This window comes from Rhinoderma darwinii, chromosome 8 (genome assembly GCF_050947455.1).
Source record: "Rhinoderma darwinii isolate aRhiDar2 chromosome 8, aRhiDar2.hap1, whole genome shotgun sequence".
Taxonomy (NCBI): Eukaryota; Metazoa; Chordata; class Amphibia; order Anura; family Rhinodermatidae; genus Rhinoderma; species Rhinoderma darwinii.
This window is the reverse complement of record NC_134694.1, coordinates 112761203-112780814: the sequence shown is the minus strand read 5'-3', so window position 1 is coordinate 112780814 and position 19612 is coordinate 112761203. Positions and strand designations below refer to the sequence as shown.

General features: G+C 43.2%; 2 protein-coding genes and 1 pseudogene across 3 annotated transcripts in view; 2 read left to right on the top strand and 1 right to left on the bottom strand.

Moving 5' to 3' along the window:
• Positions 1-2021: 2021 nt before the first annotated feature.
• On the top strand, positions 2022-2975 carry LOC142660045 (olfactory receptor 5AR1-like). The gene has a single exon (XM_075836696.1). The coding sequence runs from the start codon at positions 2022-2024 to the stop codon at positions 2973-2975; it is 954 nt and encodes a 317-aa protein (XP_075692811.1).
• A 4334-nt stretch (positions 2976-7309) lies between these two features.
• LOC142660044 (olfactory receptor 8D1-like) lies at positions 7310-8235 on the top strand (annotated as a pseudogene).
• A 1658-nt stretch (positions 8236-9893) lies between these two features.
• Positions 9894-19612, bottom strand: part of WDR62 (WD repeat domain 62) — a 37342-nt gene continuing 27623 nt past the window's right edge. For both annotated transcript variants that reach the window (XM_075836398.1, XM_075836399.1), the window contains 7 exons: positions 17452-17595; positions 16376-16487; positions 16191-16290; positions 15864-15921; positions 14060-14800; positions 12562-12647; positions 9894-11236 (listed from right to left, as the gene is read on the bottom strand). In XM_075836398.1, the coding sequence (XP_075692513.1) occupies positions 11003-11236; positions 12562-12647; positions 14060-14800; positions 15864-15921; positions 16191-16290; positions 16376-16487; positions 17452-17595 (1475 nt within the window). In that variant the 3' untranslated portion in view covers positions 9894-11002. The remainder of the gene's footprint in view (positions 11237-12561; positions 12648-14059; positions 14801-15863; positions 15922-16190; positions 16291-16375; positions 16488-17451; positions 17596-19612) is intronic.

The following is a 19612-nucleotide window of genomic DNA, read 5'->3' as shown; positions in this document are numbered from 1 at the left end:
TACACTTACCTCGACAATTCTGAAAAATGCGCGGCCGAGGAGTCATAAGATGCGCCAAATTTATTAAAGACATGCCTCATTATTAGAAAAGAAGAAAAAACACACTGCGCCACATAGTGCAATTATCCGATGGTCATGGAAGCAACAATACTAGGGCAATTTGCACTCACCTAGTCGGGTTATGCTGACCAGGCACAACACTGTTGAACGGTGTGGAACGATCTCCAAAAAGCACACTGCTGTAGGGATATGTGATGAGGAGACACACCCAGGGTGGGTACAGCCAGGTACGAGGTATAGCTGCTGCCAAGGTCCAGAGGCCGGTGAACGGGAGTTCACCGTCAATGAAGAGGTTAGAGAATAGAAAAAGGAGGGACCAATGAGAGGCGCTGCTAATATCTAAATAGGTTTTTATTAAGATTATTGGTAGGCTACGCGTTTCGACGCAGGAATTGCGTCTTCATCAGGCCTGATGAAGACGCAATTCCTGCGTCGAAACGCGTAGCCTACCAATAATCTTAATAAAAACCTATTTAGATATTAGCAGCGCCTCTCATTGGTCCCTTCTTTTTCTATTCTCTATGCCTCATTATTGATGTACATGTACGCCACCCAGCTAATGTAAGGGAGGTACAATTTCAACACTACTGATGTTGACATTTCCTAATCATCGTGGTAATTGGATTGTATACATGTTATGTATAGCCCAGGCCTTAATTACTGTGTGAATCCGGCTACGGTAACGAATACCCGGGGATTAATTATCACTGACGTGTTGTATTATATATACAGCCAGATCAATATCAAACTATAAGGGAAAAGCAGATCACATTGAAGACAATACCAGCATCCATTATCTGCTTATAATAAGTCACCCGGTGCAGCGGAAGAAAGATACATGACCATCAATATATTATTAATATTACATCGCTATATGAGAGTGACGCCTCCGGGTCCGAGTGGATCAGCAGGTAAGTGTGACAAACGTCTGCAGACGACTGACATATACTCTACAAGTCCGAGGACACATCAAGGGCCCCTGTAGTTAGTACTTTTGTAGGCAAAACCAGGAATGGAGCCTAATGATGGAAGGAAGGCAAAAAAGTGATATTATTCTACTTTTTAAGCAACATATAGCTGAAAATCCGAGAAAGTATATATTTTTATTAACACTTTGGTTCAGAGTAAACGTGACATAAGGAATGCGTGAGAAACACAGTAATCTATGGAAGCGAATCAAGATATGAGATAGATAGATAGATAGATAGATAGATAGATAGATAGATAGATAGATAGATAGATAGATAGATATGAGATAGATAGATATGAGATAGATAGATAGATAGATAGATAGATAGATAGATAGATAGATATGAGATAGATAGATAGATAGATAGATAGATAGATAGATAGATAGATATGAGATAGATAGATAGATAGATAGATAGATGATATGAGATAGATAGATAGATAGATATGAGATAGATAGATAGATAGATAGATAGATAGATAGATAGATAGATAGATAGAGATATATAGATAGATAGATAGATAGATAGATAGATAGATAGATAGATAGATAGATAGATAGATAGATAGATATGAGATAGATAGATAGATAGATAGATAGATAGATAGATAGATGATAGATATGAGAGAGATAGATAGATATACAGTACTGTGCAGAAGATTTTTGAGGAATGCTTTCAAAAATAGAAGTGTTGATTGCATTTTATTAATTGATTAAAAAAAACAACTAAGTGAATGAACAGAAGATAAATCTAAATCAAATCAATATCTACATACATCTCCTAGATAAATAAATAAATCAGGACACATTCATTAACCATTGCTGTAAAGTGTGAGATCTTTATTCTAACATTAAGAACTTACCATAATTACAGATATTTTAGGAATTCTTCCTTCTTCAGCTTCAGTAACATTCGTCCCTACGATCATTCCTACGAAAATCCTGACAAATTTGAAGTTACTTTCTCTGGTGTTTCTTGCAGATCTCGAAGATGGATCCCAACCAGACGATGGTCAAATACTTCATCATAAAAGGGATCACCGATGTTCCGGAGCTTCAGGTTCCCATGTTCCTCCTGATCTATCTGATAACTCTTGGGGGTAACATGATCCTTCTCTTGTTGGTTTGTCTTGATCGTCGCCTCCATACTCCGATGTATTTTTTCCTGGGTAACTTGTCCATAGTAGACATGTCTTGTTCCACGGTCACTTTACACAAGATCTTATCAAGTTTCATTACCCGAGACAAGTCGGTTTCTTATCTTTCTTGCATGATACAGATGTACATGTTTGGGTCTTTGGCGGGTCACGAGCTACTCATACTGGCGGCTATGAGCTGTGACCGCTATGTGGCCATCTGTAACCCTTTACGGTATCACATGGTTATGAACACCAGAACATGTAGCCTATTAGCTTCTACCTGCTGGGTGTTGGGATTTTTGCAAATCATTCCACCGGTTGGGATCATCTATAGCTTCTCTTGCTATTCTACCATTGAAATCAACCACTTCTTCTGTGACATTATTCCACTGATGAGAATTTCCTGTAACGATACCTCCTTTTTAGAAAAGTTATTCTTTTTAGAAGTTTTGTTTCTTATCAACGGGACTCCATTTCTTCTTACGTTTATTCCCTATATTTTTATAATTCTCACCATACTGAAGATACGGAGCCGTATCGGAAGACGCAAAGCCTTCTACACATGTTCCTCACACTTGACGGCCTTCATCTTGCTCAACACCACCCTTATTGGTCAATATCTGACACCAAATTTATGGAGCACCTTGGATTCCCAAAAATATTTTGCTCTTTTTAACACGGCTGCTGTCCCGATGCTAAATCCCCTGATCTATAGCTTGAAAAATAAAGACGTGAAAAAAGCTTTCAGATGGAGCTTGGGGAAAGTCAAACAACATTTATCGGTATGTTCTATATATTATTCTTGAATAACTCGAACGTCAGAGTCCAGATTATATGCCTGATCAGGTTGTATCCAAATAGTGCATCTAGCGTCAGGTGGAGGCGTGTAAGCCCATCAATCTCTCAAATATAGAATGGGTTGTAATTTGTAAACACAATGAATGAAAATGGTCCTTTGCAAAAATATGTAAACTTTTAGATTGCTAGAGGAGCAATTATATCAAAGCTGAATGGGCAAGGTTGTCAAAATGTTGAAAGAACATAGGGGACAACTATAGATAATGACTGTTCTAGGTAGCGATATGTATACTGATAGGGAATGGGATAATTTCCCTCTGGTTTGGTGGGGCATTAGTTTAATAAAACAGGTGCTTTTCCTGAAACCAAAGGGGTACATTTTTTTGGTAGAAGGGCCTCGCAGCCAAGGGCAATAAGGTTGGTTGAAGGTCAAGAAGATCAACGTAGAGATGTTCTCCAGATCCAAGGGGGTCATGAGAAAACAGAGCGGAAAGCAGCCACAAAGATCATTTCTCACTCTGGAGGTCCCTGCACCCCCATGTATCACACAGACAGCCCATTGATTTCAAATGGAATTGTGTAATACTTCATTTTTCCTGTAGTAGCGCTGCAGGGAAATTAAATACTGCCAGGTTCCTCCACAGATTACATCTGATCTTAACAACAGGACACCCTGTGATCAGCTTGTAAAAAAAAAAAAGGGATTGTCCAAAGCGGATGAGCCCTTTAACACTCGTGCAGAAATAATTGGTTTCGATTTCAGTTGTTAACGAATAAAAACTACAATGCTCCCTAATAAGTAAAAATATCAGAACGCTGATCAAATCAGAATGAATGGAAAATGAGTCGTCTTGGGCCACTTGAATAGCCCCAAACCTGCTAGAAACGTCCCTTTTAATGTAAAATGTAATAAACCCGCCCCTTTCATGGCCCAGTTTACAGGACAGACCCTCGAAAAATAGGACTGTTGGCAAATATGCTTTAATTTAAACGGATGGAAGGCGGTTATCAAGGAGATGGGGACTTAAAGGGAACCCGTCACCAGCATTTCACCTATTGAACTTTACTTATCCCTCACTGGCCGCTGCTATCAAAAGTTCATTACCGTTATCCCCTCTCCTAAACTCCTCCTCCGACTGTAAATAACGGTCTGCAAACATTTTGCGCCTTTTATTGTAATAATCCGGTGTCACTTTGTGCGCACACACCTGGATTTTGTGTGCTGGGGGAAGGCGAGGAGCTGTCAATCAAAAGTAAGGAGGCGGGGCTAACCTGGAAAGACTTGAGGAATGAAGATCTGACTCTTTTCAAATGAAGGTTTGACTCTTATGCTCATTAGCATACGGTGTGGGAACACTAAAAAACTGAATACTAAAGCTACAGAGCCCACTAAGAAGACAATTATAGGTTATAGAGAAATGGTTTTTCACCCACTACCACCAGGTGTTGCTGGTGACGGGTTCCCTTTAAGACTTGGACACCTAGTAATGGCTGCCAGTAATTTTTATTATGCAACACTTTGGCAGGAAATTCGGAGGTCGATATCAGAAAACCAGAGCTCCGACCCTTAGGCTGAAAAATCGGAAGCAGAACGCCTCCAAACATCTGCCCATTGATTTCAATGGTAAAACGGCGTCAAGTCACGGCAGGTCACTTCTTGGAGCTATTTTTCATTGACTGTCAGAAAAAGCTCCAAAAACGGCTGTAAAAAACACCTGAAAATCAGGAGCTGTTTTCCCTTGAAAACAGCTCCGTATTTTGAGACATTTTTGACTCTGCGTGTGAACATACCCTTATAATGATATGTTAGGGAATTGATCCGCACAGAAAATTTGACCTATTCAGATAAAAAAAAACTAAAAAGAAATTGTGGCCATTTCCTTTAGGCCTCATTTACACGAGCGTGTGCGTTTTGCGCACACAAAAAACGCGGCGATTTGCATGCGCAAAAGGCACATAACAGCTCTGTGTGTCATCAGCGTATGATGCGCGGCTGCGTGATTTTCTCGCAGCCGCCATCATTATGACACTCCGTTTGGATGTTTGTAAACAGAAAAGCACGTGGTGCTTTTCTGTTTACATTCAGACTGACAGCTGTTGCGCGAATCACGCAGTTCCGTGCAACCTGCGTGGTTTTCACGCACCCATTGACTTCAATGGGTGCGTGATGCGTGAACAGCGCACAAAGATAGGACATGTCGTGAGTTTTTTTCAGCGCACTCACGCTGAGCAAAACTCACGGACTGTCTGCACGGCCCCATAGAGTAATATAGGTGCGTACGACACGCGTGAAAAGCACGCGCGTCGCACGCAGGTATATTACGCTCGTGTAAACGAGGCCTTAATCATGATTGATGCTGGTTTCCTCTACTACAATGTTCCACACCCATGAGAAGAGACACCTGCCTCTAATAATCTCTATGTTCATCATTAGACCAGAGACAAAAATGTATCTAAAATTATAAGTGACTGTTCCCTAATTGCCAATTAAGGTTTTCACAGAACGCCATTCGGAAGTAAACTACTGGGATTAATTATCCCATAGATAATAGTATAGATACAGACGGATATTTATTAACAGCAGAGCTAAGGATCATCAGTAGATACGACTACGGAGAAGAGAGCGGGCTACAGGGGGCGCCGGATTTCTTAATAAACACCTATTTCCACAGTGTAATAGAACATTAACAAGAAGGGATGAGCAAACTAGATCTGTGTGAGTAAAGGTTGTGTATGAGGTCGGCTGTGCAGGGGGAAAAAAACAAAACTGGGACGGGGACGCCGGGCTATAGAAGTGATGCGAACCCTTCGTTCTCAGGATCGGTGGGTAGCAATATGCCACCACTTTATAAAATGGGAATACCCCTTTAACTCGGTTTACACGGAATTCAGAAAAATGGTCCCCAACCACTAAAGATTTATTAAAGGGATTATGTGAGGAGCGAGAATTATCAGTGTAGTCCCTGCAGTATGTGAGACACTCGATAACATACATTCCGGTGCCCCGTCACGCTGATTTGGAGATTTGAATAGATTTTTACAGGGCTGCCGGGAGACCGGAAATCTAGTGGCACAGTTTTCCTTAATGATGACACGACTCGTCGTCCTGTGACCGGCCCCGGTGTACTCTATGTACAGGCAGTAGTACAACGATTACATAGAGTACAGCGGGGCCGATCACATGACGATGAAGTCGTATTGTCATGAAAGAAGACTGTGCCACTAGACTTCCGGTCCCCCGGCAGCGTTATAAAAAAAATCTATGAAAATCTCAGAATCAGCGCGATGGAGGATCCGAATGTATATTAGCGAGTGTATCACATACAGCAGGGACTGCACAGATGGTAATTTTCGGTCCCCACGTAACCACTTTAAGAAATTCATTAGCACAGAATGTGACCCATAAAAAGGTCAGGAGATTCACAATAAAATATCTTATGACTTCGGTTTTGAAATACCCAAAAAAGCTAAAAAAGGCTTCACTTAAGCTCAATATAAATTCATCATAGCTGGGCTGGACTACACAAAAGAAGAATCACGTGAGTCGGTATTAGTAACACGCTATTGACTTAATTCAATCCAAACTGAACACAACTGTATACAAATTGCTTTAATCTAATAGTTAAAATTTGAATTAAAAAAAAACAAAAATAAGAAAACAAGGAAGAACAGCTAGAAATATGGGCACTCTGGTGGCATTATTGTAAATGGAGCACTCTGGTGGCATTATTGTAAATGGGGCACTCTGGTGGCATTATTGTAAATGGAGCACTCTGGTGGCATTATTGTAAATGGGGCACTCTGGTGGCATTATTGTAAATGGGGCACTCTGGTGGCATTATTGTAAATGGGGCACTCTGGTGGCATTATTGTAAATGGAGCACTCTGGTGGCATTATTGTAAATGGAGCACTCTGGTTGTTTTGTAAATGAGGGGCACGCTGGTTGCTCAGTAAATAGGGAACTCTTGTGGCACTGGAAATAAGGGAACTATGGTGGAACTGGAATAAAAGGGCACTATAGTGAATCTGTAAATTGGGGTATTGGGGTAGCACCGTAAAAGGGGCACATTGGTGGGACTGGAAATGTGGAGACTGAGGTCACTGTGAGGGGCACTGGTTGCTCTGTAAATGGGGTACTCTGGTGGCACTGTAAATTAGGGCACTATGGTGGATCTGTAATAAAAGGGCACTATAGTGACTAAATTGGGGCACTCTGGTAGCACTGTAAAAGGGGCACATTGGTGACACTAGAAATGTGGAGACTCTGAGGCCACTATAAAGAGAGTATGTTTAAATATTTCACTCTATGCCCTCTCTCACAGATACTTCAGCTTGGTCAGAATGCAAACAAACCAGACGTCAATCATATATTTCATCATTAAGGGGATATCGGATGACCCACAACTGCAGCTGCCGATCTTCCTTCTGGTTCTCCTGATTTATCTCATCACCGTATCTGGTAACTTGACCATTCTCATCGCTTGTAGGGAACCCCATCTCCACACTCCCATGTACTTCTTCCTGGGCAACTTGTCCATAGTAGACATCTGCTTTTCTACGGTTTCCTTGCATAAGATCCTCACAAATTTCATCACTGGAAATAAAACGGTTTCCTTTCTTTCTTGTATGGCCCAGATGTACATGTTTGGATCATTAGAAGGTCTGGAGCTGTTAATATTAACAGCCATGAGTTATGACCGCTACGTGGCCATCTGTAGGCCTTTACGGTATCACCTGGTTATGAATACTACAACATGCGGAATATTGGCTGCTGCCTGTTGGGTTTTGGGATTTTTACAAGTTCTTCCTCCGGTTGGGATGGTATACAGTTTCTCTTGCTATTCGTCCATGGAGATTAACCACTTCTTCTGTGACATAATACCCGTGATAAGAATTTCTTGCGAAGATCCCACGATTGTCGAAACGCTCTTCTTCATAGAAGGACTATTTCCCATAATACTGACTCCATTTCTCCTAACATTTGTGTCATACATATATATATAATACACGCCATACTGACGATACGTTCAAGCTCCGGAAGACTGAAGGCCTTCTACACGTGTTCCTCACACCTCACGGTGGTCATATTACTATACACAACACTTTTTGGCCAATATCTGACCCCAAACCTAAGTAGCACCTTGGAATCCAAGAAACTTTTTGCTCTTTTTAACACAGCCGCTGTTCCTCTGCTAAATCCAGTGATCTACAGCCTAAAGAATAAAGATGTGAAGAAGGCTTTGACAAAGAAGTCTAGGCCTTGTTAAAATCACGTGAAGATTATGGTGGTAGGCTCTCTCTTCAAATGAAAAAATTATTAAATGTTAAGGGGTTAATTGGTTTACAAAATCCATTTTTAACCATCCTATTACACCATTTTAAAATATAATGGAAGTCATCCCTAATTTTATTTTACCTCCATCAATTAGCCAGAGCAGAGAGTGTCCACAAATATATCGCCAAAACGGAGAAGCAAAGGCAGCGGTGGACTGGGGTTCCTTGGCCCCACCAGAGGACATGATTCTGAGGGTCCCCCTCCATCTATACAGAACATATGCACATCCACTTTTAAAGTGTACCTGTACCTTTGATATGTAAATAACATGGCAGAAGCATTGATCGTTGGGTGTCTGAGGACTGAGACCTACTGATCGCTAGACCGAAGCGCTCAGGTGAGCGACGCGCCAGTTCGTTTCTGATCGGCTCTGCTCAGATTTCCTTGGAAAGCCAAAAGCGCACTGTACTGGCTCAATAGAGTCAACGAGTCCGGACACCGCTCACTTGGCATTTGAAGGAAAGCTGAGCAGAGCCGATCAGAAACAAAGCGGCACAGTCCTCACCCAGGCGCGTCTGCAGCTTCGTTTTAGCGATCGGTGGGGGAGGGGGGGGTCTCAGTGCTCGAACCTCCACCAATCAAATCTTCGAACATTTCTTTATGACACGTCAAAAGTTTTATGAACGTTTAGTGGCACTTTAATTTCATCATAATCTGTTATGATCATTGTACACACAGGACAGATCACCAATAAGGTCTTATGGGGTGATTCTTGGATAACCTATAAGAAATAGACCCTATTAGCAAGTGATCGGCTTCAAATGGCGCGGTCTTCTGATGTACCTATGGGGGCCATTGTTGTGTTAGAGAACTCCTCTTTCCTCGAGGCTGGGTCGGAGTGACCCTCCAGTTCTCTACCAGGTCATAGTCTAAATTAAACAGATTATTGGGATTTATTATGATAAATGTGTTGACTTGACTAGGACCATCAATTACATCAGGACTCATTGCTTCATTATTTTATTAAAATTTCTATATGGTTCTTCTGTCAAAAATCCCGCCCGTCATGGATCATCCAAATATTTGAGTAGTTCAGGTGTTTAAATTTACAAAGATTCCATAGGTCGACGAAAAGGACATATACGTCCATCACATTCACCTCTCACATATCTAGGTCCTGTGAATAGGTGACAAATGTCTTTCTTTTGGAGAACCCCTTTAAAATCATTGTATAACGTAAAAGGTATTCATTTTGTGTATTAGATGCAATTGTAGCAAACACTCAGCTGTGAGCAGGATAAGGTCCCAAGAGCAGAGAATAAAAGTGGTTGCACAAATTCTCCATTACAAACAGGAGACATTGGACATGGACTGTAATGTATGGCCCACGGATGGAGTCAAGGGCCGCAGTTGAGGCCCCCCATAATAAAAGTAGGGCGATCGCCACTGACATGTATGGAAAGGTCTCTGGAGGTCGTCGGGACTGGAGAGGTCAGATAAAGTAGCGATCAGGGATTGTTCAGGATTTCCTGTTACTCATCTCATTGAAGATCACGAAGACTTTAGTAGTTACTGTTCCTTTAAGACCCCGGGGTGTGCTCAAGTTCTGCAGAATATCCGTTTCAAAAATAAGAAATACAAAAACTCAGCTTTTTGACCTGTGATTTAATATCAACAGCACAACACGGGCACAAACAAGAGCAGAAAATACTCACAAGTTCTCGTCTTTTCCCCGGAGAACTATTAAACATTTACATTTCATTTTTACCCCAAATAAAATCTGTTATATTTTACAAAAACATATAGAAATACTAGAAAACATTGAAGAGGGAGCAGCAGTTGTAAAACCATGAGGCGCACAGAGCGTAGGGATCTCCGGTAGGGATCATTGGCCAATCAGAATGAACGAGATCGGGAGAAACGTTGTAGGGTCTGACCAGCGAATCCATTTTATTAGGTCAGTAACCGGCAGCCCATAGAGGACATCTGTGCAGGGAGTGACCAACATTGGAAGAGCAATAGAGTCTTCTAGAAACTGGAACGGACTACTGCACCCCCCCCCAGAAGCTCCAATTAAGAGTAGGATTCTGGGAAAAATCCTTTTAGGACTCATAACATTTAATGTTATGGTGCTCGATCACAACCACATGCCACTGGAAGACCCACGAGACGCTGAGGAGTTCCGGCACCGAACATCTGAAGAGATCTACTCGCAATATATAAAAGTTAGAAGACGATTCCAAGTCGAATCTCTCCTTAACGGGTTGTCCACTGACAATGAGCGGATCTTTTTTGGGTCCCTACAATCTGCTCTTATCGCTAAGAAAATCATTGGGCGACCATGCGATGCTGAGAAAAGCCAAGTCCATCGTAGGGAGAAGCACTCCGGCTAATAAAGTGGGGTCCTGAGTAGGAGGACCTCCGGTGATTACATTCATATGGCCAAAAAAGAAAAAAAAAACCATTCAAGTCTAAACCTTCTACAACAATTCTGAGCATCTTCTATCTCCATCTTCCATGGATGGAACCGACCCTCAAGTCAGTTTCTTCTGTCACTTTAGGTTTACTGTCCAATACAAAGGTCAGAGACAAGACATTCAGAGACAAAGTGCAATGTAAGTAAATACTGTTCAACGTCCATTTAAAAAAACGTGTCATGGAAGAGCAAGATCCTCCAGCTCCCAACATAACAGACGGGCTTCTGTCTTCCAGGACATCTTCAGAACGAGTGCCGAGACTGATGAGGGCTGTGTCCGCACTCACTGGCCGCTGATCTTCTCCCTCATGAGCTGCAGCATCATCTCGGAGTAATGCTCCAGTAATCGCAGGGTCGGGGCGGTTGAGCTTCTCTCATTAGCCAACATCTGTTTTGCAGTAGAGTTTCGCCACCCAACTCCGACCAGGTCCATCTCACTTTGAATGTTATCAAAGGCGTCAAAGAACAAGGATCTCAGGTGAGACTTCTCCTCATGGGAACCACCACTGCCTGCAATCTGTAGGTCATCGATTACATCAAAAACAGTACAAAAAGATCTTTGATTAACCAGGCACATTCAATATATATGTATACATAGGGCATACGGCGAAACCTCTGAAACGGTGCACATTGCGGTGAAAAATGGTTTTAGTGAGTTTATATAGAGGGGTGGTCCTCAAAGAGGCCAATATACATATAATATCAGAAGATTGAAGGTCAAAATGACAGAAAAACCTTGTCTAGAGTATTAGACATGTACATTAAAGAAACGGGGAGTGATCTTCTGGAGAGGCTTTAATGTATATATCGAATAACTCTCGTCTGGTCCTTCTCGCAGGGACCGCTCCAGTCATACGTCCCAGTGGGTGATATTCTTGTGTTGCGACTAATAAAGTCAATTACATCCCATTTTAAAGGACAATAAAACGCTATAAATCAGATATCAAACATCTCTCTACAAGATGGGGATGGAGATGAACACATATGAGAGACTATTTGGCCCAAAGTATGTGGACACCCCTCCTAATTATTGAGTTTAGGTGTTTCAGTTGCACCCATTGCACAAAGGTACATAAAATCAAGCAAACAGCCATGTAATCTCCATAAACAAACATTTGCGGGTCGTAATAAAGAGCCCAAGATGCCAAATTTGCCACAAGTTAGCTTACGAAATTTCTGATCTGCCCCGGTCACCTGTAAGTGCTATTATCTGCCCCGGTCACCTGTAAGTGCCATTATTGTGAAGTCGAAGGAGGAATAATTTGGTGGAGGAGGGATAGTGGTCTGGGGTTGTTTTTCAGTGTTCGGCCCCTTATTTCCAATGAGGGATAATGTTATTACTACACACAAGACATTTTACACAATTGTAGCTTCCAACTTTGTGGTAACAGTTCGGAGTTCTGCCCTTTCCTCCTCCAGGACGACTCCGCCCCAGTGCACACATCGAGCTCCATAAACACATGTTGTGAGGAGTTTGTGGTGGAGGAACTCGAGTGGCTGCACGGAGCCCGGATTTCAAATCCATCCAACACCCTTGGGATGAATTGGAACGCAGATTGTGAGCCAGACCTTCTCCCCCGACATTAGCGCCTGACCACTTTTAACTGAAATGACAAACTCCCACAGACACCCCAAAATTTTGGAGGCTGTTCTAGCTGCAAGTCTTTGTCACTCATTGTTTGGAAATTGGATATCCAACAGTTTCATATCGTTGTAATGACCACGTGTCCACATACTTTTGACCAGATAGTACAGATACTGTAGATAGGAGATAGACATTATACATATTGCGTCTGGACAGAAGCAAAGACTTGCGCCGTCTTTCTCCTGACAATCACTGACCTCTTTGTAAGTTTGTAGCGTCTTCTGGAAGACGCAGTGAAGATCTTCCACAACCCGCTCACACCGGCTCACCAGGACTTCCACATCTGAGAGAAAGCAGAGACCAAGTATGGATTAGAAGACAAAGACTCCCACAGATGGAATATGTTAGCGTTAGGGGCTGTACTTGGACAGTTTTATACAATTAAGCCAAAAAAAACGCTATTAACCCCTACTTCTCCTAAACAGAACACTCCTTTAAAAAGGTATTGCAGCTCTGCCAAGTCCACAGCCAATGGACAAGAGTGGCACCGTTTTGGGAAGAAAGCAGCCACGTTTTCCTTATCACATGCTACCTCTAAAAGACTATGGGTCCTTTTACGCCGGCCCATTTTGGCCGTAACAACGAGTTCCGATCAACGAGGCAGCTCGTTGATCGGCGCTCAGTTGCTCCTTTTCACAAGGCGCTGTTCTCAGTAACGTATGGGGACGAGTGCTCTACCACGATCGCTCGTCCCCATACATTTCTATCATGTTGGCAGCACGTCTCGCTGTTTACACAGATATACGTGCTGCCAACGAGAACATTTTCTACTGCAGAAAGGATACAGTCAGCCGACCATTGAGCGTCTGCTCGTTCAACCGCTGATCGTTGCTCCGCTTACACAGGACAATTATTGGGAACGAGTTTTCTGGGAACGCTCCTTATCCCGATAATTTGCTTGTGTAAAAGGGCCCTAACCCAGAACTACTCAGGAGGACCGCAATTCACCCAAATATCCCACCGGACACATTCATAAGAGTCCAGGGCGCTGAGCTATGGGGTTCTGTGAGGTGGGAAGCGCACACCGTAAGGCAGGGTTCACACAGAGTTCTTTTGCAGGCGGAAATTCTGCACCAAAATTACGTTTTGAAGTTTGAGCCAGTTTTTCCTCTGCCTGTACGCCGATTTTAGTCCGCGGCCATTGGGAGCAGCGGGCATAAAACTCCGCGAAATACGCTTTCTCTGCCTCCCATTGATGTGAATGGGAGGTCAGAGGCGTAAACGCCCGAAGATAAAGGATGTCCCTTCTTTCTCCCGCGAGACTGTGAAAAAGACGCCTCCACCTCCCATTGAAATCAATGGGAGACATTTTTGGCCGGTTTATGACGTTTTGCGGTGCGGTTTCCGCGTCAAAAAAACTCTGTGTGAACATACCCTAAGGCTTGGTGGGACTGTCCCTTTGCCTGTGACATGGAAGGACATAATTAGGGTTATTACATTTCCTTTTCAACAATTAAATAAAAAAGTTTTTTTTTTAAAAGAAAAACAGCGATCAGTGCTCCTTCCATGTTACCGACGGGACAAAGAAGCTCTACAGCGTGAAGATCCCGACAAACAGCTCCCCGGATCTCAGCTTCCTGGAGCCAATTTAATTTGGCAGGTGGTAAACAGGAGGGACATTGGGGGTTAACAGCAATCACACCTGAATGTTTAGGTTTTGGGTGGGTAACGCTCGGTTCATGAACATTTACTTACTTGGTTCTCCAGGACTCCTGCATGAAGATGATGAGTGATCGCTGGAAACGTGAGGTCCTTCCATGACCTGGTTGCTCGTATGGATATCGGTACTTGCGTGGTTTGGGAAGTCGGCTATAGATGCTCTTCTGGGGAAGTCCTGGACATCTATGGTGAATGAAGAGCTTCTCTTTGGCAGATCAATGGCAGGACCACTCTTTGGGACATCTCCACCTTTGGGCTTCACGCCAATCATCTCCTCTTTTCTGGACGTCTTTGAAATGTTATTGACAGATTTCGCTTTCTTCTTCAGACGTGGAACAATTCCACAGGTGGATGGCGGTGGCATTAACAGTTTATCAGACAGCAGGTTGGAGGCGTTGACTTGAGGAGCTGCAGGTTTTTCGCTCTCTTGGTGTGTAGAGAAGATCTGCTCATAAGAAGTGAAGGACAAGAGAGGTTTGCAGGAGTTGTCCTCTCCGGGAAGTAACTTATTCTGGTCTAGGGAAAACAAGTCCATGCTGGACGGGGGCCGGGACAGAGACGGCCTCCGCGGCTCTTCTGCTGGGGCAGCATTGATGCCTTCTCCCATCGATACACTACGGAATATTTTTGCCTTGAAACTAGCAGTCGCCTCCATGTAAGATCTCCCTTTGTTAGATTTGCTCTTATTCGACCAACAACCAGGGAATGACGTTCGGGATAACGACTCCTTCTCGTTCAGTTGCATTTTTTGCAAACTGGATGTCGAATTTGAGATTTCTGAGCAGAAAAAAAATATAAGAGAAATATTAATTTAACATAATTTTTTTTTTCAATTTAAAAGGGTATTCCCAGCTCAACATTGATGGCATATCACCACATCTGGGACCTTCCCCTCTCCATAGAAGTGAACGGAGGCTTTTTCCACGAGACTCCTATAGACGTTAAAAAGGAATGACACTTTCCAAGACGTTTACATAGACATTCTACGTGAGCCGTCTTCAGCCTGACCGGGAGCGCCGATCACAGCCGATGGTGCAACACGCTGAGCGCTTCTGCAACTATGTTTTAGTAACGGTGGGGGTCTTAGCACCCAGACCCCCATCAATCCAAACTTTTGATATGTCTCTACAGATCAAAAGTTTGATGAAACTGCAGTCAGTCACTTTTTAATAGAGAGGCCTATGCTTCTATTCAGACAGTTAGAAATTATAGGATACAATTCTAGCTTTCTGCAGCCACCACTAGGGGGAGCTTACTGCATATGAATTATTAGAAATCTGTATTCAGTGAGCTCCACCTAGTGGTGGCTGCAGGCAGCTATAAAGTCATCATTTAAAAAGGGTAAATAAACGTTCAAAAAACTTTTGACGTGTCAGAAGTTTTGATCGGTGGGGGTCCAAGCACTGAAACGAAGCAGAAGTGATCAGGTGAGAGCTGAGCCGCTTCATTTATGATTGGCTTTCCTCTGTGTACTGACTCAGACTTTCTATTGAACCCGTACACTTCTCCAAGGAAAGTCGATCAGAAACTAAGTGGCACAGGGCTCACCGGTTTTAGCAATAGGTGGAGGTCTCAGTGCTCGGACCCCCTGCGATCTAAACTTCTGTACTATTTTTAAAAGTTGTTACCCTTTAAAGTCATGGCATTTATGAGGTCCAAATACAGAAGTAAAGGAAGTCCGAGGGATCCATGGAGGGTGTCAGATGAACATTTTGAATGGATATCAAAATCCACCATTGATCTGGAAAACGGCGATTCAGATGTCGGAAAATAATTTTACTGACAGAATACAAAGAAGTCCAAAAGATTGAAAGGAGAGTAAACCTATAGAAGCATTTACCGCCATGCTTTTCAGACTTCCTCCTTTCCATTCGGTCTGGAGCCTTTTCTGCGGGTTTCTTCCCCAAAAAAAAAAATACATAATACTTTAGAAGATAAAACCTAATTTATTACAGACTTATGTAAGAATATAGTAGAATTAAAATTCTGATTGCCTCATTGTCCACTTGAGATGCGGAATTCTTAAAGGGGTTTTCCCCATTTTGGATATGAGCTGCTGGGCAAATTTAGTGAATGAATGAATGAATGGGCGTCTGCACATTAAATGGTTGTGTCAAGTCCTACAGAGGGGGAGCCGCGATTTGCCGGCTTTTATTATTTGGCTTACATCAGAAAGTCTCCTTTGAGATCGGTCAGATTCCACTTTAAGTTCTGCATTGCCTGTGGGCGCCATCTGCTGGCCATCCTGTAGATAGTCATATCCTGCCCTGTAGAAAAATCCAACATCAAGTAAATGTAGTAACGCGGAGCGGCTGCTGTTCTGGCCGTAGACTGCAGAACGCGATACGTTACCGGTTGATCCTAAGGCTCCGAGATAAGAATCTAGAAGAAAAGCTCAGGCGCGGGTTCAGCACCTCATCATTCTCATCCGGCATCAGATCTTTCAATGAGTTGTCAAACTTCTCTGCATAGGAACATATTTATAACACAGATTATTATATCAATTGTCCAATTAATCCTTAGATGACAAAAAACACAAACTGGGGGAAAAAAATAAAATGTGCTCATCTCTATTGTAGACATGCAAATGATTCCTTAAAAAAGGGGTGTTCTAGAGCAAAACATGTATAGCGTATCCACTGGATATGCCGCAGATCTTATCTATGAGGGGGGTCAACTGCTGGGGTAGCCACCAATCAGGATAATGAACTAAGAGGGCGGGGTGGATATAGTGAACCCAGCTGAAGTGGGTGGAGATTGCCGTGGGTTCTGCCAAGCAAGAGCTCAGCTGTTTCTGTCCCTCCATAGACCCCAGCAGAAATGCCAGCCATCAGCTCATCAGCTGAATTCAATGGGGATGCAAAACCCGCAACAGAAAGCCCAGCGTTGCGACTTTTGCGGCGTAATCGCAGTGATTACGCCGCAGAAATCGCAACTACGGAAAACAAAAATCATACTTACCCAGAACACCGTCCTTCCTGCAGTCCGGTCTCCTGGGATGACATTTCATCCCATGTGACCACTGCAGCCAATCGCAGGTTGCAGCGTCACACGTCCTGCCACGTTATCCAGGGAGGCCGGAGCGGACGTCAGAGAAGGGGGGTAAGTATGAACGGCTTTCGTTCGCAGCGGAAATAGTTTAAAAAACTGCACCAGATTGTGGTGCGATTTTTTGGGCCGTAATGTACTGCGGGTTCAAGCTCGGACACGCTGCGTGATGTTTACACAGAGTATCCGCCCCGTGGGAACCCGGCCTTGTAGTTTTGCAACAGTTGCAGAGCCGCAGGTTGGAGGCCACAAGTCCACATGAATCTCGCAAGAAAAGAGCTTAAAGTATTTTTGGCAAATGGATAAATTGCGAGGCTTTAGCCGTCCACCAATAACACTGAACTATTAATCCAATGATTTATAACAAACCCTAGAGTCACCTTCAGCGAGGACATCAGCCAATGTGTCAAAGTGTTTCCTCAGAAATCTCTGCTGTTCTGGCGTCTCGGAGCGGAAGTTCTCCTCTGTATCATTATCGTCCAGCTCCACTTCAGAGCAATTGTCAGACGTCAGAGAATCTTCATCTGCAAAAAGAAATATACATTAAAGACTGTGTGTACCTTTTTGAAAACAATATATATATATTTTTTTTTTAAATGTGTATCGGTGTGATTGGTGCAACTTTGTCGTTACTTTTTATTAAAAATGATTTCTACTTTGAGATACAGCTGCTTTGGATCCTGTATACAGAGCAGCTATATCTAGCGCCGAGACCTGAATCCGTCAGGTCAGTGGGACGGACGGGTTCAGTGTCAGCGGGTCCTGCGTGTCTGACAGTTCATAACCCAGATGTGATAGATAACTGCGCGTAAGTCACGCAGGACCCGCTGCTCTGACGGATTCAGGTCTCAGCGCTAGATGCAGCTGCTCTATATACAGGATACAAAGCAGCTGTATCTCAAAAAGTAAGAATATTTTTTAATAAAAAGCAACTACAAAGTTACACCAAGCACGGTTTTATTATGAATAAAAAATATAATACTAATAATAATACTACACAGTCTTTAACGAAGTCATAGAAAAATTGGAACATTGCCAGAGGGGTTACTAGAGGGAGTAAGGGGTCCAGAGGAGGGGCGCAGTGGGGAATACGAAGGACACTCAAAAAAGGACCTTTAATAAATACTAAACATATTCACAATAAGAAGCCATTCAAATAACGCAGAAAGATAGGACGCCGGATCAGTCGTGTTTCTATACAAAAGGAATTGGAGCTCTGTCTTAGAAAAACGGATCTGACCGCTATGCAGATATATTATGAAATGAATCGGAACTGAATGTTAAAGGGGGACAATAAAGGAGTTTTCCGAATTATTCTAAAAGTGGCAGGGGTAGGAGGGAGGATTAAAAAAAAAAAAAAAAGCCATTACTCACGCCACATATCCCAGTCGTTCCAGCTCCGCCGCTGCGGTCCTCCCCACCGCTGTGTATTGACATCGCTGCAACGATGACGTGCCCGTATACCCACATGATCACTGCAGCCCATTACTGGCCTCACCCATCCTGTGCTGTATACCCACTGAGACCAGTGATTGGCTGCAGCAATCATGTGGGTATACAAGCCCATCATCGCAGCAGCAATGTCAATACACATGAGGACGAGAGCAGCGGTGCTGGACCGCCGGGGGACCTGTCCGGTGAGTAATGGCTATTTTTTTTCATGCACCCCTTCTACTCCTCCCACTTTTTGGAATAACTTGAAAAACCCTTTAACTTTTAAGCTGCACAGCAGAGAAAGGGCGCAGCAGCTTCGGAGCAGTCACATCTTCCCATCCTCATCTCAGAACGCACCATTACAAAGATTTTTCTAAAAATATATTTTAGGGCACTAAAGCACCAGCAAGTCGTTATACTGCTCCAAAATAGCGTCCTAAACATGCCCCTTTAAAAACAGTTCATTTTAGAATTTTGTCTAAAAAGAAGTTCTGATACGGCGTGCCCTGTATGTAAATGACCAGAGAAGAGTCTAGGTGTGCCGGCCTCGGCTTCATCAATACTGAGCACGTGCAGGATGCCGCTGAACTCATCTCAGGACTCTTCTCTGGCAACGTAGAGACCGCGCACGTCGTATTATAACTTCTTTAGATAAAATGCTAAAACGGTCAGTTTTGAGAGGGGGCGCGCTTAGGACGCTAATCCCCAGAAGTACAACGACATACTGGTGGTTCAGTGCCAAAAATCTAGTGACTAAAATCTCTAAAAAGTGGAGGATCTCTTTAAAAGGGGGATGTGGGGTCCAAAAATTATCAGTGTAGTCCCTGCAGTATGTGATACACTCGCGAATATACATTCCGGTCCCTCGTCGCACTGATTATTAGATTTTTATAGCGCTGCCGGGGGACCGCAAGTCTAGTTGCGCAGTCTCCTTTGAGGACGATACGGCTCTTCGTCATGTGACCGGCCCCGTTGTATTCTATGTACAAGCGGTAGTATAGGGATTAGAGTACAGCGGGATCGGTCACATGACGAAGAGTCGTATCGTCAGCAAAGAAGACTGCGCAACTAGACTTCTGGTCCCCCGGCAGCGCTATAAAAATCTAT

Excerpts from the sequence above, each read along its gene's own strand:
- LOC142660045 (XM_075836696.1), top strand. The coding sequence starts at position 2,022 with ATGGATCCCAACCAGACGATGGTCAAATACTTCATCATAAAAGGGATC.